General features: G+C 37.3%; 1 protein-coding gene across 2 annotated transcripts; it reads right to left on the bottom strand.

The window, feature by feature from the left end:
- Positions 1-52: 52 nt before the first annotated feature.
- egf (epidermal growth factor) lies at positions 53-27,977 on the bottom strand. 2 transcript variants are annotated; one of them, XM_058797080.1, is made up of 24 exons: positions 27,894-27,977; positions 27,374-27,573; positions 26,989-27,170; positions 25,209-25,436; positions 20,113-20,318; positions 15,554-15,667; positions 15,318-15,440; positions 12,639-12,761; positions 12,417-12,542; positions 12,100-12,236; positions 10,713-10,861; positions 10,528-10,632; positions 10,056-10,279; positions 9,729-9,896; positions 8,638-8,781; positions 8,405-8,503; positions 8,170-8,286; positions 7,797-7,922; positions 6,944-7,066; positions 6,544-6,712; positions 6,069-6,233; positions 3,580-3,679; positions 3,386-3,488; positions 53-1,455 (listed from the first exon to the last, which is right to left on the bottom strand). In XM_058797080.1, the coding sequence occupies exons 2-24, from the start codon at positions 27,524-27,526 to the stop codon at positions 1,310-1,312; spliced, it is 3,330 nt and encodes a 1,109-aa protein (XP_058653063.1). In that variant the 5' UTR covers positions 27,527-27,573; positions 27,894-27,977; the 3' UTR covers positions 53-1,309. The 2 variants fall into 2 exon arrangements, with proteins under 2 accessions (XP_058653063.1, XP_058653064.1); XM_058797081.1 differs by lacking the exon at positions 7,797-7,922.

Here is a 27,977-nt window from a genome sequence, read left to right on the forward strand (position 1 = left end):
CATCATCTGAAAGTTGTGTAGCACAAGATAAACAGATATATTTGTGGGATGTTTGGTATGATTTTTTTCTCTTCACTTTTTTTTTTTTCTTTCTGCTGTTTAGTGCAAATGAGGTTTAGGACATGATGCACAATGAGGTTCTGATTCGCTTGTTTTATTTTCAGATGTCTATATTTTACAGTTAGGTTATAAATATGCATATACAACATCACATCAATTACAAGAAAAAAGAAGCTGAAAAAAATGAAGTGAGAACAATTTCTGTCTAGTCTAATTTATTACATTGTCCTTCAGCGTCCTTGTTCTGGGCTTTTGGTTCAAAATAGCAGATGTAGGTTAAAACCTTATAATCCCAGCATATACATTGGCTGTTAGTTAGAGGGATATAAAGATATAGCTTGCTGCTTTTATTTTCTGATGATGTCTTAGAATATCTGTGAGACATTTGACTGAGGCGAGGCAGAGAGGAATCTGACCTACTAAACTTTCCTGTTCTTGAGTAATTAAAGCATGATTCATTCACGAATCTGAAACTTTAATTAATTTAAATATTGGATTTTGATCTTGGTTTATATCTTTTTTATACCAAATGTTATCTGTTTAATAATGTTTTGATACCTGAGATTTTAATAGTTGGTTCATAGTAGGATGTGTTTTAATATAGTAATCTCTTTGTGAGACCAATGCTGATGTTAGCAGGTTCAGATGTGCCACTGAAATGTTATTCTTATACCACCTGAAGCAAAATAGGCCAAGTACATGTTATTTTCTGCTCACAAAGCAGGATGTGTCTCTCCATTTTCTCTTCACTACCTCAAACCAACCGTGCTCCATTATTAAAACAATGAATGTTTTCTCATAACTATAATACAAATTTCTATATAAGATCCTACTCCGCAAAAAGATGTATCTTTTCTATTTACAGGGCTACGCAATTGGATTCTATGTCTAATGGCTCATAGGTGACAAACAGAAACGTTAAAAGCAGAAAAACAAGACTCTCTTTAGATGACCTACATTAATGATCTCAACACACTCTATAGCTCTTATGTATTGCATAAAACCATTTTAGGGATGTGCAAATCTCCGCACTTCAACAAATAGTGACATGTAAAAGTACAAAAGGACAAAAGTAACATATTTTTGTATGAAAGCTATTGACAACAAACTGGTGCAACTTGTTCAAACAACCTCGTTTTTTTAAATGTACTTTGTCAGTTGGCTGTATTGTAACACTGAAGGGCAATGACTTTAAAATGGAACATATTCACATAATCAGTTCATGGGTCAGTCCCTATCGTCTGGTGAATCACTGGGGTGTTGCCTGAGGGTCTTCTAAAGAGATGAGATTATCAGTGGTCCTCATATCGCCGGATAGACAGACACCGTGGTCAACATCCTGACCACAGTTGTCTCTCTGTAGCTTTCCAGCCTCTTCTAAAGCAAAACTGTCTCCTAGTTTAAAAAAAAAAAACACAATATGTAAGAACACAGAAAGCTGATGGCTTAATGTCTTGATCTATTAATTTATTCAAAATTACATTAAAAATGCAATTCATATATGCATTTACTTTAATACACAATCAGAATTACAAATAATTTTGTTTGATCTTTTTTTGGGGGTTAAGTAAAAAAATACCATGCAGCAACTGTCCTGATAGCATAAAAAAATAAGTAGTTTTCTTTTATTATCTTTTATTATTTTTAGGGAAAAATGTAAGAGTCATAGTTAACATGCATTATTAACAGCAGCTGAAAAGAATTAATGATCTATGATATTTATTTAAAAAAATGTCCTTAATTATATTTTTGTCCTGTCTGAATAAATAAATAAAATCAATCAATCAATCTCTATCTATCTATCTATAGGTGCATCTCAATAAATTAGAATGTCGTTAAAAAGTTCATTTTCTCTTTTAACATTTCAAACAGTGAAACTTTCATATATTTTACATTCATTACATGTAAAGTAAAACATCTCAAAAGTTTTTTGTTTTTTTAATTTTGATGATTAGAGCTTACAGCTCATGAAAGTCAAAAAACAGTATCTCAAAATATTAGAATATTTACATTTGAGTTTGAATAAATGACCATCCCTACAGTATAAATTCTGGGTATCTCTTGTTCTTTGAAACCACAATAATGGGGAAGACTGCTGACTTGGCCATGATCCAGAAAACGAACATTGACACCCTCCACAAAGAGGGTAAGTCACAGAAGGTCATTACTGAAAGGTGTGGCTGTTTACAGAGTGCTGTATCAAAGCATATTAAATGCAAAGTTGACTGGAAAGAAGAATTTGGGTAGGAAAAGGTGCACAAGCAACAGGGATGACCGTAAGCTTGAGAATACAGTCAAGAAAAGCCGATTCAAACACTTGGGAGAGCTTCGCAAGGAGTGGACTGAAGCTGGAGTCAGTGCATCAAGAGTCACCGCGCTCAGACATCTTCAGGAAAAGGGCTACCAAGCCACTTCTCAACCATCTTACCTGGGCTGTGGAGAAAAAGAACTGGACTGTTGCTCAGTGGTCCAAAGTCCTCTTTTCAGATGAAAGTAAATTTTACATTTCATTTGGAAATCAGGGTCCCTGAGTCTGGAGGAAGAGTGGAGAGGCACAGAATCCATGTTGCTTGAAGTCCAGTGTGAAGTTTCCACAGTCAGTGATGATTTGGGCTGCCATGTCATCTGCTGGTGTTGGTCCACTGTGTTTTCTGATGTCTACAGTCAACGCAGCCATCTACCAGGAAATTTTAGAGCACTTCATGCTTCGTTCTGCTGACAAGCTTTATGGAGATGCTGATTTCATTTTCCAGCAGGACTTGGCACCTGCCCACACTGCCAAAGGTACCAAAAGCTGGTTCAATGACCATGGTGTTACTGTGCTTGATTGACCAGCAAACTCGCCTGACCTGAACCCCATAGAGAATCTATGGGGTATTATCAAGAGGAAGATGAGAGACACCAGACCCAACAATGCAGATGAGCTGAAGGCCACTGTCAAAGAAACCTGGGCTTCCATACCACCTCAGCAGTGCCACAAACTGATCACCTCCATGCCACGCCGAATTGAGGCAGTAATTAAAGCAAAAGGAGCCCCTACCAAGTATTGAGTACATGAACAGTAAATGAATATACTTTCCAAAAGGCCAACAATTCACTAAAAATGTGGTATGAAGTATTCTAATTTGTTGAGATTTTTGTTAAATGTGAGCCTAAATCATCACAATTAAAAGAACCAAAGACTTTATTTACACTGAATTTATTTAATACACGAGTTTCACAATTTGAGCTGAATTACTGAAATAAATGAACTTTTCCACGACATTCTAATTTATTGAGATGGACCTGTATCTATCTATGAGAAAATAGAAAAGGAGATTCTTACTGGCATTTGAAGAGCAAGAGGGGCATATTGTTGTTCTGGGACACCCTACAACTTGAAGGACCTTTTCATCACCGCAGGGAGAAGCATTCAAAATCACATATACCTGCATACACACAATGTGTAAATAAGCAATATTATCCGAACAAAATGCTTACAGAAAATTCAAAAACTCACATTAAGAATAAACACCTTACCTGTGTAGCGGCTGTCGTTGTCTCTGTCATACTGTCCTCACTCATGCTTATGTCACACACATCATCCTCTGAGGGACACATTCCAAAATGTCTTTTAGACCTGATAATGACCAAAAAATAAAAATCATATTTATCACTGTTCATAATATACTCGCTGTAATCAGTGAATGAAAATAAACCTATTGAGCAATTTGTAACGTCAGTTTTACCAATGTAAAGTTTGGCATATGATGTATGTTTTCATTTCATTTATTGTTTTATGGAGACTGAGCTTGTGACATTGTCTGCCTTTGTTATGAAGTCTGTAGATTCAATGACCTTTGAATACATATCTTTTGTGTTTGTTTGTTTCTGAAAGGCTAAATGTCAAATTCATTGAACTGGCTCCTATGAAATGTATTACAGTCGCATAACCCTCATGTCTATGTAAATAGTAATCGGAGGCATTTTGATTTTTTCCGTTCATGGATTGGCACCCTACTAACTGACACCAAGGGAAAAACCAATCTCTGGATCCTGTTGAGTGAGAATGAAATATGGAGACCTGCAGTGAGACGTGAAGGTATGAGAAGTAGCATTATTACAAACATGTGTATTGGATATGTGTGTCTCACCCCCACAACTGGGGCAATAATATAGGCTTTGGGATAAACCAAACCAGTATCGTGTTTGTGTGTATGTGTGTGCGAGATTGAAAGTGTGTGTTAAGTTGATATAGATAGAAAAATGAAGAAATATAAAATGGAAACACGAGTAACCAAGTGAAAAACGCAATTTTAGACAGAAAAATTGCCACCCGTGTATAGCTTTTAAATAAGGTTATAGATCACTGGGTCCATTTTGGGGTGTAGGAATGACCTATTTTGATATGTAATTGCTGTAGTACAAGATAAACCAAGCATGTAATTGAAAGCGTGCGGCTGCTGCATTGCGGTGCAGGGGCCAAAGGAACCAGACATAAGTATGCTGTTTTAGGAGTATAACAAAACACCACACACACGGGTCAGTGTCACTAAACACAGGCATAGAGAATTAGATACTTAACCAGGGTAAGGAAAATATCACCCAGCTGTTTTGATGTGTGTGTGTGTGTGTGTGTGTGTAAAGTCTTTTAACACATGCTCAAGGGAATGAAAACATCTTTAAATCTGCAGCCTCCTTTCCTAATAAACAATTTAAAGCCACTTTTACACGCTGTTCACCCGGTAAAGCAGGGAAATGAACCCAGACCGGCAGCAATCGAACCATTAGAAGCTTTCGATGAAATGGGAAAAGGCTGTTTTGGAGCCATTTTTTGTCAGTCTCTATTTTTACCTTGTTTCTTGAATCCACTACAAATCAGAGGCATTAACGCAAATTGTGACAGAAGCTTTGGTTTTGTAGCTTTTTCAGTTTGATTTTTTTTCTTGACCATGAAACACTATGCCAGGGTAGTACAAAAGTCTGGCCCCTTTTCAAGTCTTAAATTAAACTGTATTGGGAAATACGTTCAGGAAAGTCATTTGGAATTGATATGACAGCATGAAGAATTTACAGAATTGCAAATCAAAAAAAAGTAACGATGCATTCTGGGAAAGTGTTCATGTTAATTAAATATGTAAATGAAATGTTAATATAGGGCATTTCAAACATTTCTGTCTCTCTCTGTCTGTCTATCTATCTATCTATCGTTCGTTTTCTTTGTCTTTGTCCAAAGAAATATATTATAACCTACAAATTTTAAACCTTTACAGCCTTTTTTACATTATCAACATGTTTTTACATTTTTATTCAAAACATTCAAACAAGGCTTTGTCAAGCCAACACTGAAATTATTTCTTAGCAAACTTTTAACTTTTCTAGTTATGAATTACATTTTATTCATTATTTAATTTTTGAAAATACATTGCCTCCATGACTCCAGAATAACATAAATAAGTAAGTGTTATTAACATGCATTTCTGAAAAATTAATAAAATTTGAGGTGTCCACATTCTGTTGGTCATGTAGAGTAGATATTATTAAATTACAAAAATATATAATAATTTAGATTAATTATTTATTCTTTGAAAATCTATTGCCTCCAGAGTAACAGAAATAAGTGTGTTATTAACATGCATTTCTAAAAATAATAATAATAAAATTTTTGAGGTGATGTCCACATACTGTTGGTCATGTAGTGTAGATATTAATTTACAAAAATCTATAATAATTTACATTATTTATTATTTCTTCTTTAAAAATCTATTGCCCCCATGTCTCCAGAGTAACAGAATTAAGTGTGTTATTAACGTGCATTAAAAACAATGATAATACAATTTTTGAGGTGTCCACATACTGTTGGTCATGTAGTGTAGATATTATTCATTTACAAAAATCTATAATAATTTTGAACATTCATTGTTTATTCTTTGAAAATCCATTGCCTCCATGTCATCAGAGCAACAGAAATGAGTATGTGTTATTAACGTGCATCTCTGACCCCTGCCAGCTTTGTCTATCACTCTCACCCGCAGCAGTAGGTGATGCAGGCAGCAACGGAGAGAAGAGTGATCAGGAGCACAATACACATTGCTATAGCCATATTCCTCCTCTTCTCCTCTTCAGCCTGTTGCAATTCCCACCATTCAAGATCACTGAACTGACAGCGCTCCCCCATGTAACCTAACACACAGCTGCAGTACGAACACACACACACACACAGAGCATCATTAAAAGCAATATTCATTATTATATAATATTAGAGTAAAACGGTCTACTGAATACGCTTAACATGTGCCCTTTTTGTCAAGGGCAAACGTTCAGTAAAAAGCCATATGATTTTTAGTACAAGACTGCCATCTACTGCTCATTAACTAAAGCCTCATTGTAAAAATGTTTGAAGCTCAAAGGAAATTGTGGTATATGCAAAAACAGGGATTATGAGAATTACAAAAATTAGGTTAAAGCTTCCACATGACAAAAGCTATATAAACAAACACTTGCTTGCAGGCATAAGACTCCATCTCAGGGAAATAGAAGCACACTCCGTTATACAGACAGTATGAGTCATGTGTAGAGGGGCAGCTCTGCACAGCATTATTGTGTTGCCATGGCGATGTGACATCAAGTGGACTTCCTGTACTCGGCCAAGAGGAGGCGCTCTTAAACTCCTCTGCAACAAGAAACAGAGCATGAAAATGAGGTCACTATTATGTTGCATCATGCATTTCTGCTGAATATCAGTGTATTACCCTTTTGCACAAACTCAGATTAGCAGGTCCTAACCGCTCATGGTCTCAAACGATTATGGCACATTACACATAATATGCACATAGACAACTGTACAATACATGATTTTGAGTAGACACTGTTTCAGTTATAACAATAAAAAGGTGAGTCTTACCATGACAGCTGAATCCTGTGCCTGTGAACCCGGGTCGACATCTGCACTGATATTTTCCTACTGCATTCAAACACTCAGCGTTTACATCACAGCCATGTACATCTAATCGACACTCATCTATATCTGTAAAGATAAACACACACACACACACACACAGGAAATAGGCATTGAAAATATTGGGAAAATGTTTATAATGTACGCTCTTTAATGAGTCTCATGCAGTATATATGATGTGCGATTGATGTATGCTCACCAAGTCTCCATTTATTTGATTAGTAAAAAATAGTATTGTGAAATACTATTACAATTTCAATAACTGCTTTCTTTTTTAATAGAAATAATATTAATATTTTAAATTATTATTTATTTATTCCAGTTCAAAGCTGAATTTTTCAATATTTTTTAAAGAAACCTTTCGTATTATCAATGTTGACATTTTAAAAATGATTTATTTGAAATAAAATTATTTTGTAACATTATAAATATCTGTACTGTCACTTTTGATCAATTTAATGCATCCTTGCTGAATAAAAGTATTAATTTCTTTAAAAAAAAAAAAAATCTTACTGACCCTAAACATTTGAACAGTAGTTCATATCACATAAATTCCTATAACTGACATTCAGACTAATGTGAACACTGCTTATGCATAGCAGTTCAGTAAACAAGTTAATATTAAGTCATTTACATTTTAGACACATTATTGCCAATTACTTTGAGTAGTTTTGCAGTGTCAAACAAAATAGTTGCAAACAAATCAAAAGCAGAATGAAACATTTCAAGTCACCATAGGGATGTCACTGAATGTTTATATATAACGATTATATATAAATGTGTAAATATTTTATCATACCCATACAGTGGTGACCATCTCCACTGAATCCAGTTTTGCATTGGCAGAAATATCCACCTGCTGTGTTCACACACTGAGCCTCAGATACACTACAATCTGCCAGGCCTGCTTTGCATTCATCAACGTCTGTGCAATTACACACACACACACATATTGTCAATACTGTATGTGCTCATGTAAACAAACCCAAATTTACATAAAGACTGATGAATGCACCCAATAACAGGCGCATACCACACCCACACACACACATCAATATCCTTACACTCAAGTTCAGTTTCACACATACATCACAAACCAGCTGCTTCAGTCTATACTAAATCAAAATCATCTGACATGTAGCGCAAACACACACAGACTTACACACACTTACCCACACACAGCTCCCCATCTCCAGCAAAACCTGTCCCACATTGACACACGGCTCGTCCTTCCTTCTGCGTACACTGAGCGTTCACATCACATCTGAGAGAGTAGCAGTCATTCTGGTCTAAATGAGATCACATCAGTCTCCAGTTAGCTCTGGAATACTTGATTCTGGCTGGTCAATTACAGCATTCTGTGTTCACAAAAAATGATGAATGTGATTGTTGCTGATATTTTTCTACCTGAAACCATCCTCTCTGTGTAAAGCATGGCCAGTGGTGTGCTCTCATCATTCAGTGTTTTATTTCTCAAACGATCACTTGATTTACCATCATCTGATTCTGTGTGGAGAAATAAAGCTATTTTTTAACATGATTATGCAGAGAGTTGATTTTTAGATTGCTTTAATGGTTTAATGTGACTTTATAGGACAAGCATTCTTTCCATTGTTAAATTTAATTCTCATTATACTGACCAGCAAATGATGTATTAATTGGCAGACAGTTTTTTCCATCAGCTGAAAGAACGTGCTTCAAGTGGCATGAGCAATGAGCCAATCCCAGTCTGCTCTCACAGATTTGGGCACATCCTCCATTTTCATCAAGACAAACATTTGCTCCTAGGGAACAGAAAACATGCATCGCATTGCAGTCAGATCATTCCTGTTATGCAGTTTGTCCTAAAGATGGGAATCATATAGCTCATTTTATTCTTCACAGTTTAGTGAAAATAGGGTGAATTTTAAATAATATCAGTACTTTGGTTTGAGTGGACGTTGCCACTGTTGTCATTGTCAAATTGACAATTTTTCATGTTAGAAGAGTTAAAAATATTCCAGAAAATATTCCTAATTTTTGTCATTTTTATTGTGTAAACAATCCAGTTATAATTAGTTAACATGCCTGAGCATATTTCTGAAAGTTTGATGTACCCTTTCATAGAAATACACTATACTGTTCAAAAGTTTAGGGTTAGTAATATATATATATTTTTTTTTCTTTAAGAAATTGCATTAAATTGATGTATTTGCATTAATTAATGTATTAAATTTATAAAAAAGTGACAGTAAAGATTTTTATGTTACAGAAGATTTAAAATAAAAGCTGTTATTTTGATCTTTCTATTCATCAAAAAAATCCTGAAAAAAACAGTTTCCACAAAAATCAAGCAGCACAACTGTTTTCAACATTGATAATACTAAGAAATGCATCTTGAGCAAATCAGCATATTAGTCTGATTTCTGAAGGATCTTCTGAAAACTGGAGTAATGATGCTGAAAATTCAGCTTTGTCATCACAGACTAAATTACATTTTAAAATATATTAAAACAGAAAACAGTAAATTGTAATAATATTTCACACTATTACTGTTTTACTGCATTTTTAAAATAATTATTCATATTTATCAAATGCTGGCTTGCTAAGCATAAAAGGCTTTCAAAAACATTTAAAAATAAAACTTTACAGAACTAAAGTTACAAAATCCATTTCTTTATGCCCTTTTACACATTATTAAAAAATAAAGGTAAACCCACAGCAGATAGTCTATTAATAAGATAATCCATACCTGGTTTGGCAAGAGGATGAACAACAATTAGAGCAGCTGGTTGGATAGAAACGTCACGGAGATGCTCAGGGTTTCGTCCAGTTGTCATGTTCAGTCTGTACAGCATGTGACCCTCCCAGTCACTGGCCCAGAGCACATTCTCAAACACTGCAACATCAAACGGCCGACCTGAGCCAAAGCAAAAACAGAAAACATATTACACACACAGGGTTTTTTTTTCATAAACCAGCATAAATATTATTTGCCACAAAGTGTAGTTTGTGTTCCATGCATATACAGTATTTGTTTGTATAGTGAATGTGTGTGTGTTTGGCAGAGCAGCCTCACCTACTTGGTTCTCGCTTAGCATATGACGATCAGAACCATCCAGGGTGGCCGACTCAATCACACCTCTGCTCAGGTCACACCAGTACAGACGCTGGGAGCCGTGATCCACGGCTAGACCACTAGGAGACACCAGACCAGTGCTGACCACAACTTCACGCATGTCTCTGTTCAAACCTGAGCGCTCCACTGCAGGACGGCTACCCATGTCTGTCCAATACACCTTCCTCCGGACACACAGACAAGAAGTTACTGCATGTCAAAATCCATGTTAATTCATAGAGCTACTTGCCTTGGAATGACATGAGGGTGATTACAGTACAATGAAATAAATGTCATTTTTGCTGAACTCTCCCTCATTAAAAAGGTATTCATAATAAAATGGTGATGGCCACTGTACAATTTTAAGTTTACAGGTTGTCAATGAAGACAAACTGAAGAGAAGAGAATGAACATGCAGCTTCAAAGGTCTTACTGTGCCTGAGGATGTAGGGCAATGCCTCTGGGTTTCTGGATGTCTTCATCTATAAAGATTTCTCTGTCAACGCCATTTAAACCACTGCGGGAAATAGAGGATAATCTGAAACACAGAATGGTAAAGTCAATTAAGGATATAGGTAGACATCTGGGGAAGTGTGTTTGTATTTTTCTGTATCTTACCCTCTATCAGTCCAGTACAGTTTGCGATGGACCCAGTCCACAGCCAGACCCTCGGGTGCGTCGAGTCCAGTGGAAAACAGCATCTCTCTGAAACCTCCATCCAGCGAAGCCCTCTCAATACGCTTCAGGTTTTTGTCTGCAAAATACACCTAAACAAACAAACAAAACCGAGTGACTACTTTTATATGACATTTCAAGGAAAAATAAAACACTTAAGTAAATATCAGAGAAAAATGTTAAATAAATAAATAAAAATGTGTTCTGATTTGTAAAGACTGGTTGGAAATTATGAGCTCAATCCCATTAACTTTATTCTACTGACAACCACTGTTTTAACAGTAAATATATTAAGTTTTTTTTTACAAAGAATAAATGTACAGTATTTTGTCTTATTTACTCATTTATTATTAACTTTAATGTTGTGCAAAGCAAAAACAAATACAAAACTACAAACATATATAAATGAAAGAAATATAGACATAAAATTAAAGTGCTCCAGTGCTGATGGGCGCATTTATTTATGTACATATATATATATATATATATATATATAATTATTTGGATATCTCCATGCACATGCACCTATTTTATATATTTATTTATGTATGAATATGTGGGTTTTATTTAATTCTTTTGTGGGCTTATTGACTTATTATTTTTGCCAATTTCGTCCTCCAAGCTCACACTTAGGAGACATAAATTTTGAATGTTGGAAAAATGTATGTACTGTAAAAAAAAAAAAAAAGTGCACATTACAGTTTTTTCAACTGCTTACACATTTTCAAAACTTTTCCTCTTTTTTCCCCCAAAACTTTAAACCCAAATCCAAGAACTGCACACACAAAATGCAAAATGCCTCACCTCTTGCAAAATGAAGCACTGCATTCAAAAAAAAAAAATCACAAACAAATCTCAAAAGCAAACATTTGCAAACACCTTTGCCATAATATTAATTCCTGTTAGATTTGTGTGTGTTACATAGTGAATTGTGTGTTGTGTTTTGCAAGAAGCATTTTATGAAATCGAAAACTGAAAGTAGAAGGCCAAGAATTGGTGTATGGTTTTGCAGATTTGGCTCTGGTGTTTGAGTGTCAGGTTTCAGAAATTGTGTGACAAGTAAAGATTTTGTGTGTAAGCAATTGAAAAAAACTGTAATAATACAGAAAACTGACATTTCTGTGTCCTCTTGCATTTAAATTCTGTGGCCACAAGATGGCAGTAAATACATCTTTCAACATTATCAACATAAACCCTGAACTTCATTCCCGTTTCCTTACATCATCTGGCATTTACATCTTATGTCCACTAGAGGGCAGCTGTAAACACATCATAAATGTAGTGGCCTCCTCAGCCTGAGCAATCTTCAGGCATGTGTGTGACCTTTTACCTTCTTCTGCACTGGATCATAGTCCAGAGCTATGATACTGCCTCTTGGTTCCTGCAGAAGTGTTTTGCTCTTTTTGCCATCTGCGTTAATCTGTCTTATATCCACTATATTGGCAAACAACAGGTACATTGGAGGTCCTGCTTGAAATAAAGCAAAGAGATTCCAGGAGATTCCAGTCACACACGGTCATTGGAAGCAAATGCACTTAAACACTGATTAACTACATGCTTAACCCAATAATTCTAGGAGACAAGATGTGGGAGACAGACAGGCACCCTGGCAGAATGTAGAATATAAAGAAAGTTTGTAGGCCTTGCCTGCGGCAGCACAGTGTTTTCCATCAGGCTGAAGCTGGTATCCAGGCTGGCACTCACACACCCACCTGCCTGGATATAAAGTCACACACATCTGACTGCAGCCCCCTCGATCTGCAGACAAACAGCCTGAAATGGTGAAGACAATGGTGAAGAAAACAGCCACAGGCATAAATACGTACACAATCTGGCTTTAAATGTACTTTGATTAACAAAAATGCACACCTGTGCACGAACGGCCATCAGAATTTAGTACAGATCCCTCTGGACACACACACACATCTCCTTCTGCAGTGTGTACACATGCATGATCACAAACTGTGCCATTCTCCACACATGGTTTAGTCTCTGTAGACAAATGTAAGCAGGCCAGTTATAATTCTGCCATTTTCAACAATGTTTTACTACAACAAAATAAATTTATTAATTCATGCAATTCATCAATTAATTTTATTGAACGTATATAGTCTCTTCTGCTCATTAAGGCTGCATTTATTTGATCCAAAATACAGAAAAAAAACAGTAATATTGTGAAATATTATTAGAATTTAAAATAATGAGTTTGTATTTTAATACACTTTAAAATATAATTTATTTCTGGTGATGCAAATCAAAATTTTCAGCATCGTTACTCCAGTCTTCAGTGTCGCACACACACACACACATATACATATATATATATATATATATATATATATATATATATATATGGGTAGTTGACGTATCAATGTGTCCTATGGTGTGACGGAAAAATTTGAAAAATAAACCTAACACTGAAGATAAACCTCACCATCATGTTATTTGTATGTTAAGTTTTTTCTACATTTTTGCTATGTCACACCATAGGACACAGCCCAATTTTTATTTGTCAACTACCCATATATATACAGTGTATATATATATATATATATATCTATATATCTATCTATATATATAGATAGATATATATATATATATATACACATACACACACAGTCATGGCCATAAATATTGGCACCCTTGGTAAATATGATCAAAGGCGGCTATGAAAACTAATCTGCATTGTTAATCCTTTAGATCTTTAATTTAAAAATCTAACCTTCCATTGGATAATAAGAATTTAAAATGGAAATATCATGAAATAAATAAATATATATATATATATATATATATATATATATATATATATATATATATATATATATATATATATATATATACACATACACAATTGTTAATAGATATTGTTAAAAGATATATTAATTTATGTACTAAAATATATTTACATAAACACATTTTTAATACATTTCTTTTCCGCTTTTTAAAATACTAATATATTTTAAGAATATATTTATATTGTCCAAAATATATTATAAATACACTTTGCATTTACCAAAAAATTATTTTAAGTAATGTGTTGAACTCAATATTTTGGAATTTGAAGATTTGAACAAAAAATATATTTTAAGTTAGAATAATATAAATCGAGTGAACACTCACATCCACAAATTTATTTACTGTATATTTTTCTACCATGCCTGTAGAACTAGTAAATATTAAGCCCAAAAACTAGAATGGATACTGGTTATCATTCTCCTGGGTTTTGATTAGGTCTTTATATAATTTTAAGGGAAATTAATTTAGAATTCACACTTATTTTACACACTCGGGCCTCAAATGTAACAATAAGGTTAATCTCAACAGTGTGAGGGTTAAAAATGACCTGTTCACAACCCTGACATTTTAATTCCATTGGCACTTTGAATATTGTCCTCAAACTAATCATTAAAGCGTGGTCATTTGGGGAAATGGAATGACGTGTGGTTGGCTGTACAGCCTGACAAGATAATGCAAACAAGTCTAAAGCGTATGGCCTCAATCTTTCATTTCCAAAACCCCTGTCCTCAGACGATCAATTCTCACCTCAAAGTTTCCACGAACACCTCTCTGCACCAACAGACCTTGTGGCACTATGCCTATCAGACAGTCCTTATTCTGACACCTAATAATCCAAATCCAATCATCCTATATTTGCAAAACACCAGTCCTGAAACAATTAACAATGTCTGGAAGATTTTGTTTTATTCAGGTTAACAATTAATATACATATAAAACAAGGCCTGCAGTTACAATAAGTGATTACACCAATTAAAACAAATATAAATAAAGATTTAAAACCACATAACTCCAAAAAATAAGATATTTTTATTCCAGAGTGGGACACTGAAGAAGCCATATGGTGGGAAGCAAGCGTCTTAACGGGACACTCTCTACAATCCCATTATGATGTCAAGACCATAATCCCACCCACAAAGGTAAAAAAGTGAGGAAGGGGTCCCTTGGTCAGAATGACTAAAATCATATGATGCTCTGAGTTAAGAGAGGATAATGTGACATCTCATTCTCAAACTAAGCTTTTTCTTTTTTTTTTTACATGTTTTTTCTGCATTCAAAAGTTTAATGTACTTTTATTCTAATTATTCACAATAAATAAAAATCTATTCCATAAATTATGTTTTTTAATTCTCATTTCCCCATCTATAAGCATCTTGACTGTCAGAAAACATGACAACAATCTTGACTGCAGGTGCATATGAGCGTCCGCAGGTGCGAGAACTGTACTGAGGGTTAATCTCGCTGTTGCTTTGCTCTTGACCTGCTTAGCCAGGCAAAGCTGCTGACTAAATATGTTCCTTATTACTGATGTCACCTCATTATCTTATCGCACTGCACTGTCTGGCTCTGCCTCGATGCACAATTAGAGCACAAACAATGAAGTCTAGAGATGCTCTCTGTCTCTTTCCAGTCCTTTTTCTTTTAAAATTCTCTCTTGCGCTCTGTCCCTGACCCATGAATTACAGCTCACTGATATGTATGCTACTAGTGCTAGTGTTTCATAATCCATCCCCCATTTTCCAGTCCTACCTTGGCAGGTCTTCAAATCGGACAGTAACAGGTAACCCTTAGGGCAGGTGCAGAAGTATGAGCCCGGAACGTTCTCACATCCCAGTGAACAGCCGTGATTCCACAGGGCACATTCATTGATATCTGAAAGGGAAGAAGAGAGTTTTGAACAAAAGAAGAAAGTTGTGGATTTCTCCACAAATGCTATTGTGTATTTTAGATGTCACTGTGTTTCACAAGGGAAATGGAGGCTGTACCTTCACAGTAGTTGCCTTGTTTACTGAAGGAAAAACCATCCCTGCATCGGCACAGACCAGTGTCACTGTGACTGGAACACACTTTCACACACTCTCCTGTGTGTCGATTGCAGCCTGCACAAGAACAAACGGCATCTCCTTCCAAACACAATCCACCAATATGTAATAACTTTGCTCTCTATGTGACGTTTAGGATAATCAGTGTTGGGGGTAACACATTACAAGTTACAGTACGTAATAAGATTACTTTTATCAAGTAACTAGTAAAGTAATGCATTACTTTTAAATTTACAAGAAAATATCTGAGCTACTTCTTCAAATAAGTAACGGCAGTTACTTTGTTTTCCCATTTATTCACAGACACCTCTCCCGTCTGTGTGTTGAGAGAAATTGCGAGTGAGGTGCAGAGACAGAGGCACTTCCTTCAGCCTGAGGCTTGTTCATTTCATTTTTGGTGTGAAAGGGCCTTTAAAGTTGGCAAAAATATAACTTTTGGGATTTTGGTTATTAAAAATAAATAAGCAAGCCCAGCTCAGGTGACAAAAAGTAACGCAAAAGTAACATTATGCATTACTTTCCATAGAACGCAATTAGTTACTTTTTTTTATGGAGTAACGCAATATTGTAATGCATTACTTTTAAAAGTAACTTTCCCAAACACTACTTATAATCACCAAGTTTGATAGTCCAGGTGATATGTGAAAATAATGTTAACTTTTTCATAAAAGCATGAAACTTGGTACACGTATAGTTTGCGGCCCTAAACAATTTCAGAAATGGAGCCATCACAAAAACACCTCATGGTTGCCATGGCGACCATTTTACTTTCCGCCATAACCAAATTATGTATTTTGTGTCATATTTCCTGAACTAAACATGATAACACAGAAAAGGTGATGTCTACCCCTATGTTTCGATGGTCGGTGATTACAATGATCCCATATACAGAAACATAAACTGTTCAGGTGAAGAGTTAATGGTGAAATCAGCAATGTGTGAAGGAAGTCACAGTATCTGAGCCTCACAGCATTTACAAAAGTCCATATTATGGCTATTCATTTTTACTTTCTTTGATAATTAAATATAATTAATATTTTATTCAATAATACATTAAAAGATTGTTTTCAAGAATACTATCGTATATTTCAGAGATATAAAAAAAAAATAATCTCAGGTAAGTGTATTTTTCCTTACTTCTCAGGCAGAGTCAGGTAGGCGGTAATGTGTTTCCAATATATTATTGTTTTCTCTCAACAACAATCTAACATAACACACAGACAGCAACGCAATCAGGTGAACAGTTAATGTTAATTCAGTGACTTTATGAGAAGGATTACAATGAAATCTCAGAAGATGCAGAATTAAAATTCTCACATGTTTCATGTAAACTTAACTTACAATCACTCTCTGGGGACAGAGTTGTCTATTATGTTGTTCACAAGGGGTGGATTATGTTGTACACACAGGTGAATCTCCAATATTTGATGTGGAATACAGGTGGAATAATATTTATGTGTAGGGTGTGGTGCGGGTTGGACGGTGACAAGCACAGGCGGGTTGCGGGTCCAATAACCAAGACTATTTCGACTCGGTCCAGTACACGCTGAGCAGTGTAGCCAATCACACTGCCACTGATTGACAGCTGCAGTGATTATATTAAAAGGAAGGGTCTTTGCTTGCTTTCTGTATTTAAATTTATTCACAATTTGAATAAAAGTTTTAATGAGTTTTGTCTACCTCATGTTGGAGACTTAATGCAGATGTGGTTTGGATCCCCGTTTTTATGTCAAACGGGTCGGGTATGGGATTAAATTAGTGTTGCTGTCAGATAACAAGTCGGGTGTTCTGTTAATTACTGCGATTGTGGGAAGATCATTTCACCAGCCAGGAAAGGTGAACGAAAATGCCTCTCTGGGATGTTACCACGAGGCATCGCTTACTTGCAGATCTCAGGCTTCTGGAGGGATGTAGATTCATAAGAGTGACTGGAAGTAGGAGGGTGCTGAGCCTGTGACTGTTCTGTACGGAAACATCAATGTCTTGAACTTGATTCGAGCCATAACCGGTAGCCAGTGCAGGGAGATAAAGAGAGGTGTGAAGTAGGCCCTTTTGGGCTCATGGAAGACCAGTCGTGCAGCTGCATTCTGATACATTTGTCGAGGTTTGATTGCGCATGATTCTACCTGTGTCCAGCTAGAAGAGCACTGCAATAGTCCAGCCTAGAAATGACAAGGGCCTGGGCAAGAAGTTGTGCAGCATGCTCTGTTTGGAAGGGCCTGATCCTCCTGATGTTGTGCAATGCAAACATGCATGATCGAGCTGTCTTTATGGTCCTTGAAGCTCAGCTGGTCACCAAAGAATGATTTTTGATGAACCTAGCAGGATGATGAAATCATGCTGCAGAGTCGGAGTGGCAGGGGAAACGAGAAGCTCAGTCTTTGCCAGGTTGAGCTGCAGGTGATGTTCCTTCATCCGTGCCGAAATGTCCGCCAGGCAGCCTGAGATCCATGCAGCTACTATTGGATTGTCTGGTTGAAATGAATGATAAAGCTGTGTGTCATCAGCATAGCAATGGTAGGAGAAACCATGTGCTTGTATAATGGGTCCCAGTGATATAGTGTATATGGTGAAGAGGAGGGGTCCAAGAACTGATCCCTGAGAAAACCCTGTGACCAGTTGATGTTCATTGGATACCTCTCCTGAAAGACCTACCTGTGAGATAAGATTCAAACCAGTGGAGTGCAGATCCGGTGATGGTTGACATAATCTGTTGATTCACAGTGTCAAAAGTGGCAAATAAATCCAGCAGAATAAGAACTGATGATTTGGAATCAGCTTTCGCTATCTGCAGGACTGCAGTGACAGATAGCAAAGCTGTCTCAGTTGAATGGCCGCTGCTGAAACCTGACTGGTTAAAGTTCAGTTGGTCATTCTGTGAAAGAAATAATGTAACTGTGTCTATAAAGGTGTGAACCAAATGGTCCATACCATTAGAATAACAAAGGAACAACATTCCTCAGGAACGTCTTGTAGATTGCAGGATCTCCAGCAAGAAGGTCCTAACAGTATCTGTTGTTTCTAGCCCATTTGTCTCCAGGTATAAAAGTCTATCCTACAGACAGAACTTTGGGAGAAGCTAGGATTCATACAAGGGACTGTTTGAAGGAAGACATGCTAACATCGCTATTGAAGAACTGTTACACTACCATCTTCAATAAATTCTTCTCCCCACAACAATTTTGGTCAAGCCTACTTAATTTTTTGGTATTAGAGAAATTAGTGCATTGGTGAGCCAACCAAAAATATAGATGATACATGGGGCAACTTTTTAGGTTAGAAGGAGTAGTAGTATGCACTGGCTTGTCTAGACAGATATTGTCTTGACAAGAAATTAAAGTGGATCATAAAGTGTCAGCTGCTGTATTTACATCCAGAGATGAGAAATGGGTGGGTGAGGGAAGAGAGTATAACACTACAGGGGAAAGATGGAAGGGTGAAATGAAGAGTAGGTTTTGCCTAAAAGCAACTGGTAGAGGAATTGGTAGCACACGGGTAGTAATATGTAGGTTAAATGTAATAAAGAAATGAGCAGAGCTGTCTAGAGATTTTGTTGTCTGTGATACAATTGCATGTGTAAATTAAGTCAAGCTGGTTGCCTAATTTTTTAGTGCTTGTGGTGGTAAGCCATCTGAGATCGAATGAAGCTAGGAGTGGAAGTGGAAGTCTGCAGTGTAAGGCTTCTCCAGATGGATTTTGAAGTCACCAAAGACTACAAGTGGACTGCCATCCACAGAGAATGAACACAGCAGCCCATACAGCTCCTCTATAAAGGTGCCAGTTGACCAGGACGGCGATAAATCATTACAATATGGAGTTTAACAGAAGTTGTTACCATAATAGCATGAAACTCAAAATAATTTTTATTGCATAGGGAAGAGTGGGTTGAGTATTTCCAATTTATAGAAATGAGAAGACCAGTACCCTTCCAACCTGATGGGGGGTGTGAGAGAAAGGGAAGTTGTTAGAGAGAACAGCAGGGGTTGCGGAGTCTTCTAGACGAATCCAGGTCTCAGTCAAGCCCAAGATACTAAGAGTAGACTAAGAAGCAATGACCAGAATGAAGTTTGTTGACAGCTGACTGACAATTCCAGAGACCCACAGAAAATGACAGAGGTGCAGCAGAAGAGGTGCAGATAGGACGCAGCTTAGCAAGATTTCATTGCCGTCTGTGTGTGATGTTAGAGCATTGTTGAACAAGAATGTATTGGAAACATACTACTGCCTACCCGACTCTGCCTGAGAGGTAAGGAAAAATACACTTACTTAAGATGATATTTTTCTTGAAAACTGTTCTTGAAAACAATATTTTATTGTAATATTGAATAAAATGACACCGTTTATGATTATAGATAGAAGAGTGGAGTAAATGGAACAATGAAATAATTGTTATAAATAATTATAATAACTATTCAAATATGTTTTGGTTAGATATTTTGAAAGCAAATACTCCAGCATTTTATAAAGCAATTAAGATTATGTGCAATTATTTCATTACCAACCTGGAGTGAATGGAGTTGGAATTTCCACCACTGGCTGATTGATGGGATGAACCACTTTGACATCAGCAGGGGGATGCGGCATCCTTTTGGAATTGACATTCTCTCCTCGGCCCCCTGTGTACTTGTTTACTCGTGTTATTCTTTTTGACTTAGAGTCCGTTAGGTACACATAATCAAGAAAAATAGTCATCCTCAGAGACTGTGATCTAGAAGTAGGGTAGGGAGGACAAATTAATTACTTCTTTTTTACTATAAAAGTCTAATATATGAAACATTAATTACCTTAATTACAGTGTTGGGAAGGTTACTTTGGAAATGTAATAGGTTACAGATTACAAGTTAAGATCATTGCACACTGAGTACGAAATTTTCGTATGCGTTTTTCCGGGGGGGGGTTTCGTATTCCTCATCCTTTCCTATCAAAATGCATGCTGCGGATGCGAAAACGCAGAAAATCGAACCTGATCCAAATTTTTTTTTGACGGACGAAAGTTTCGGAGGCAGTGTGTAAACATGATTGTCACAACGTGAGGTCGTATTTATTTTTTAACGTGCGAAAATTTTGCATGAAAATTTCGGACTCAGTGTGCAATGACCTTTACCCTATTTAAAATGTAATAAGTAGTATAACTATTTCAATTACTTTATTAAAGCTGCAGTCCGTAAGTTTTGCTTCTTTGTCGCCATCTCTGTTTGAAAACCTAGAATTGAAGCCGAGTGCGGAATTATCTTGCTTGCGTGGGGTTGTGAGTCGGCATCATTAGAATCTAATGTTCTGAAGAGTATGTGTAGCAGTCAGTCACCACACTGGTGTGGATATTTACTATACTTCGCAATCACAGATTCTAGCCTACGTCTTGGAATATAGGATCCAAATAAGAATTTTCACCATATATTGCCATCTGAACAAGTAAGTAACAAGTCTGCCACGTTTGTTCTGACCAACTGAGGAAAAAAGTATTACCATAAATCACACTAACAATAGTGATTTAATTTAAAGATCGCTAAGATCATATCACATCAAATCATGCAAATTATTATTATTGTTACACATGTGCTCTGTGTGACCTAGTTTCTGCCATTGTCTATTATTAGTTAATCACCTTCATTGTGTTCACCTGTCTGCCCCTCGTTATCTGCCCTATATTAGTTGCTGTCCTTTGAGTTCTTGTTGGTCGGTTATTGTTGATGTTACCCTGTGTGTAAACCTCCTCATCTCAAGTTATATTAAATCTCTTATTCCCTTTGAACCTTCGTCTTCGCGTATATTGTGTGTGCACTACCCAGAACCGTGACAGAATAACCGACCAAAACGAAAGTTAAGTTTAGCAGCGTGTTTCCCCTCATTTTGTTTTTGTCAGTTTTTATTTTCTGTTTTGTCATGAATGACCCTGCCTGCCTCCTCCTCATGCTGGAGCAGAGGAGCCTTTCCCTCGAGGACCATACAAGACTATTCGTGGAAATCTCCAACTATACCCACTACCCGGACTACTGCCTAACGAGCCTGAACGACGAGTGCAGAGCGCGGTTGTCCGGAGATGGTCCTCGGGGAGATTTTGCCACCTTTGTGGAGTGGGTGCTGGTGTCCTGTGGATCCCCACTGACCGTGGACTTCGAGGACGATGACACCAGCCCCACTCCTGATCCAGAGCCCAGCCCACCATCACCCCGAGCCGCAGAGCGCCTGCCCGAGCCCACCGCGGACGGAGAGCCAGAGCCCATATCAACCTACGAGCCATCGCAAGAAGGAGCGACTGAGCTGGAGATTCCCCCGGAGCCAGAGCCTCATGGACCGTCCGATCAGGTGCGAGAGCCGGCTACATCGCACGCGACAGTGGAAGTTACAGTGGAGCGTGAGGGTGCTGAAGAGAGCCCCGCCCACTGCACCGCCGCTGTCGCAGGACTCTGAGGATCTAATAGATTGGGAAACTCATGCAGACATGCCCTCTCTGCTTCCGCCTTCATCTGAAGTCTATAACTACCCAGAATTGCCTACCTACCCAGATTTCCCACCCACCCTCCCTCTCCTGCCTCCTCCTATCATCCCTGCCACTTCAGCCCTGCCACCGCTGCATCCTGGCAGTCTCTCTGCTCACCCTCAGCCCACCATCTGTGCGGTGGGATCGCCGCGGGTCTGCCTGTCTCCATCGGCGTCGTGGCTGGGGGATCCCTCGTCTCCGCCTTCAGCCTCTGAGTCCTGGACTCCACCTCGGCCCTCCGACCCAGCGACTCCACCTTGGCTCCTAGCTCCCTCATCTCCACCGTCGCCCATCGGCCCACCAGCTCCACCGGGCTCCTTCGTCCCTCCGGCTCCGCCTTGGTCGGTCGTCATCCCGCCATCGCCTCAGGACTCCACTCCTCCGGCTGTGCCTCGTTGCTCCGCCCCACCGGCTCCGTTGGGCTCCTCCCTCCCTCCAGCTCCACCTGGGTCCTCAGTTGCTCCGGCTTCGCCGTGTACTTCCGGATCTCCGTCTCCGCCTCGGTCGCCAGAGCCTTCGGCTCCACCTTGGCCATCCGGATCCTCGGCTTCGCCCGTGCCCATCTGCTCTCCAGCTCCGGCTCGGGCTCCTCCTCCACCTGCTCTGCCGCTGTCGGTCGGCCCCTTGGAGTCGGCGGCCATTCCTCCTCCATGGCTCCTCCCTCCATCGGCTCCACCATGGGCCGTCATCATGGCTGTGGCCTGGGTCCTGCCGGGCTCCTCCTGCTCCGGGTCCCTCCTGTCTCCTCCCTGGCTCCTCCCTCCTTTGTCGCCTCCCTGGTCTCTGTCTGCCGGCCCCCTCCCGGTTGTCCGTCCTCCCCTCTGTTGTTCCACGGTGCGAGGACGCACCTTCCGGGAGGGGGGAGTAATGTCACGCCCCTGGACTGTCTTGTGTGTGTTTTGCTCCCCATGTGCTCTGTGTGACCTAGTTTCTGCCATTGTCTATTATTAGTTAATCACCTTCATTGTGTTCACCTGTCTGCCCCACGTTATCTGCCCTATATTAGTTGCTGTCCTTTGAGTTCTTGTTGGTCGGTTATTGTTGATGTTACCCTGTGTGTAAACCTCCTCATCTCAAGTTATATTAAATCTCTTATTCCCTTTGAACCTTTGTCTTCGCGTATATTGTGTGTGCACTACCCAGAACCGTGACAGTATTAGCGTGTAGATTTCAATTTCTATACAGTCTAATCTCTAATTGTCATGCCATTCGAATTTCATATTAAGAAGTTCTTTTAACCCAAATAGCAAATTATGCTCCCTTCGAATTGGTTTTCTTTAAAATACAAATTTTGTGTAATCCCAGGCTAATCTGTAATCAGACGCATATTTAAAACTGGAATTTAATTTCATTCACATGTGTTTCATAAACACATAATCCTTTATGGATTACAATCCGCCAACAAAATGATACATTTAATTATTCTAGCTGCTGTGAGAAAAGGCTAAACGATCTGCCACCTGCAGGATCCTCACATGCGATAGTCTAGTAGCCGGGACAACTTCTTTGTTTACAGACGTGATGTAATGACAAAGCCAATGTCATGTGCCAATGCTCGAATTTCCCGCAAAAACCTACCCGTACCACTCAAATTAGAAAACATTATTATAAGCTAACCGTTGTGAAACAGACTAAAGTAAGGCGATAGTTTTGAACATTGGCTGGTTATGTACTTGCTCAAATATTGATTTCGGATTATTTTTAACCAAAAAAAAGTTACGGACTGCAGCTTTAAAGTAATGTAACTGATTACATTTGATTACTTTTTGATTCTTTTTCTACATTTCTAACGTATGTTTTCAACTGCTAATCATTTTGAAACATTTAAAGCAGGCAGGGTTAACTTTAAAGTAGTACTCAACACTGATTACTGTCAGACTTTCAGAATCCTTCATCACTTGAATTAAGATTAAAAATCTTAACAAGAAAGAATAGCTATATAATACTGGTTTTGAAATCAAATCTTTGCATAGCTATGGTGGGAAACACTGCATCTAACAATGCCTTGGAAAAACAGTTAATATTAAAAAATAAAGCATATACATAAACCCAAATAGGAAATAAAACCGTTATCAAATAAGCATGTGTCCTAAACTTCTGAAACATTGGTGTCTCATATTTTAGAGCAGTCAGTGCAATTTATGAAAGAAGTCAATTAAATCTGTTTGTGTGTGCGTGTGTTTGTGACAAATGAGGACATAAATTTGTATAATGACAAGGGTATGACATAGGAATTACAAGGAGAAGGTGACTTTTCAGGACATTATTCCATGTCCCCACTTTTCAAAACGCTTATAAATCACACAGAATGGAGTGTATTGAAAATCTGAAATAGCACAAAGTTTCCTGTAAGGTGTAGGGTTGGTGTAGGGCAATAGCACATACAGTTTGTACAGTATAAAAACCATTATGCCTATGGGATGTCCCCACGTTTCACAAAAACAAACGTGTGTGTGTGTGTGTGTGTGTAAAATTCAAATGTAACCCCCTTTGTAATCGTTAACATTTTCAGAAGTAAATGTAATTTAATTACACTTTTTTTCTCAGTAACTGTAACTAATTACAATTACATTTATTTTGTAATTAAATTACGTAATTCCGTTACATTTAACTAGTTACTCCACAACACTGCTTAATTACCTCTATTACCTCTTCTATTTTTACATTAAGACTTACATTGCCATCATTTAACAGTCACTTAAATAATTTATTACATGGATGACTGAAATTCTGACTGGTTTATCAACACATTCTGAATTAAAATATTTGGCATAATGACTGCAAAACTGTTCAAATGACTGTTGTCTTGAAGACATTTCCTAAATAGATGTGCTAGTTTCTTGTACATCACTAGGGTCACTTTGTGCTTAAATAAATAAAAAATATATCTCAAATAAACATTTTATGTCCTTTTATCTATTTATTTATTCTGTATTTATTTATGAAATAATGGAGATATTGCACTGTCAGCTAGCCAATATCACAACATAATCTCTGAAGAGTGATAATGACCAGCCGACTGTACATTAAAGTGCTACAGTACTTACTTAATAAATATATAAATGAACATGAAAGGGGTGCATTATCCCTTACATAAAGAATGGATCTCATTTTTACCTGAAGGGCTGATTAAAGACGTTAATAATGTTGCCATCATAGTTGCAGGACCCCATAGCAGTGTGCCCTCCTTGGCCCTGCTGAACCCAGAAGAGTCTCCTGTCCTGGTGGTCTATAACCAGAACCTTCAGTCTGTTTGCAGATTTCAGCACTGTTGCCCTCTTCCCACCGGTCAAGTCTGAACGCTGGAGACTGGGAGTCAACCCATCTGACAGCCAGAAAATATATCTAGAAAAATGTTGCGATAGCATAACATGAAAATAATTATTGGCATATCAGCCAGAATTGTTTTATTTTTAAATTTTAATACACAAATTAAATCATTAATTCTGCATCAATATAAATGTTCACTGGAATACAACTGGAAATATTTTCTTTTCAGCTCTCCCAATGAATATCTACTAATGTTGAGATATTTGTATTGAAACTAAAATGGTTGCTTGATTATCTCTTCACAGACCAGTCCTTTAACAGAAAGGTGAGGCCAGTGTGCTGTTTGAGACACTCTGCTAGATCTGCACCTATGTGCCAGCCATGTTTCAAAGAATGTGACCATCTGAATGCTCCAGCATTTATAGTTAGCGAGCAAACTAGGATTTGAGCAACACAGTCCTGAGAAGAACTGTGCAAATGACAAAGCCTTTAGTCATCCTCGTTCTCCCCTACAGTCAACAGCACACTGCTGAGAGAACAGAGTAAAAAATGTAAAACATGTTGTTGTGGGTAGCAGCTCTGACCTATTGCTCCACAAGCCATGTCTCAATATGCTCACAACTTCTTATTTATTGCCATTGAAGTTTTAGCTCTTTTATTTAGGTCTAGTTATTGCTTTTTTTTTTTCAATCATATATACACACTACCAGTTTTTGAACAGTATAAGGTTTTTAAAGTTTTTTTTAAAGAATCCTCTTCTGCTCACCAAGCCTGCAATTATTTGATCCAAAATACAGCAAAAGCAGTAATATTGTGAAATATTCTTACCATTTAAAATAACTGCTTTCTATTTGAATATATTTTCAGCATCAGTACTCCAGTCTTCACTGTCACCCGATCCTTCAAAAATCATTATATTATGCTGATCTGCTGTTCAAGAAACATTTATTATTATTATTATTATTATCAATATTTAAAACAGGAATTTTTTTCAGGATTCGTTGATGAATAGAAAGATCCAAAGATCAGCATTTATCTGAAAAAAAAGCTTTTGCAACATTACACACTATACCATTCAAAAGCCTGGGGGGGGGGCAGAAATTAATACTTTTATTTATTTAGCAAGGATGCTTAAAATTAAAAGTGACCATATGACCAATAATGATACATGTTTTTGAGCAGCAAATCAGAATATTAGAATGATTTCTGAAGGATCATTTGACTGCAGTAATGATGCTATAAATTCAGCGTCACATTTTAAAATATACTCAAATAAAACAATTTAAAAAAAACTTTTTTAAATAGAAAGTATAAAATTTTAAATAGTAAAAATATTTCAAAATTTTACTGTTTTTGCGGTACTTCGGATTAAATAAATGCAGGCTTGGTGAGCAGAAGAGACTTCTTTAAAAATTATTTTAAAATCTTACTGTTCAAACACTTTTGACTGGTAGTGTACAAATATTTTATTATTTGTTGAAAAATGTTAAAAATCTTTATTGCTTTGTTCATTGTCATTGTGCATTTCATTTGCTTTTTTCCAAAGAGTTCAACCTAAATTATGCCAGTTTTGATAAAGTGCATTTTTCCTTTCCTCGAATGACTGTATAGTTTTTCTCATTTTTACCTCTCATTTGGATCAACAACAACACTTCTTGGCTGAGACAGGTCTCTTAGGACAATCTTTTCGTTTCTCCCATCTGTGTCAATTCTCTGTATCATTCCTTTTTCTGCATTGCTCCAGAGAACTGCGTTTTCAATCCAATCCACAGCCAGACCCGTGATTCCTTTCACTGACGAGAGAAGCTTCTGAAACAATGAACCAAAACTGCATTAAGAGGCTTGGAACAGGCTTCAAACAATCACTGATGGCATTTAAAACTAAAATAACATATTTATAGGACATATAAATAACTTTCAGCTAAACTTATAAATATAGATACTTAAAAGCGTATTAAAAATAACAAAGAATAAAATAAACAACAATAACAATAATGGGGCTTCAGTAGTACCTGTCTGTGTGTTCCGTCCAGTCCTGCCCTGCTGATTTGTCCTGCCTGTGTGTCAGCCCAAAACATCGTCCCCTCACTTAAATGGAAATCCAACAAGATGGACCTTCCCGCCCTAGACACGATCCTTCTCTGGTCCCCACCATCAAGGTTCATTCTCTGAATGCTGTTTCCAAGGCCAAGTAACAGATAAGGTTCAGGATCTTAAAAGAGACAAATAGAGAAACCTAATAAAAATGACACAAACTGAATGCATTAAACATTCACATCACTTCTAATGTGATCCTACTTTGAAGTTCAATAACCATTTTAACAAGTTTATGTGCAAAACGCTCTTCAAATCTAACTAATATTAAATCCATTCTCAGAATGGCAACAAACAATATATCGATTATAGTGTCAGATTATAGTGATTTATAAGAAATACTTTAAAGGTGCTGTATGTAGGATTCTGACTCTACTAAAGCATAAAAATACCATAATATGTTTGCAGATATTTAAGAAACATGCTAAGTTAACATACTTGTTTATCTGAAAAACAATGCTACAGTCAGTTTTTCTCCTTTGAAAATGTGCATTTCGGCCCGGAATGTCTGTGTTTGTTATG

Source organism: Onychostoma macrolepis, chromosome 14 (genome assembly GCF_012432095.1).
Source record: "Onychostoma macrolepis isolate SWU-2019 chromosome 14, ASM1243209v1, whole genome shotgun sequence".
Lineage (NCBI taxonomy): Eukaryota > Metazoa > Chordata > Actinopteri > Cypriniformes > Cyprinidae > Onychostoma > Onychostoma macrolepis.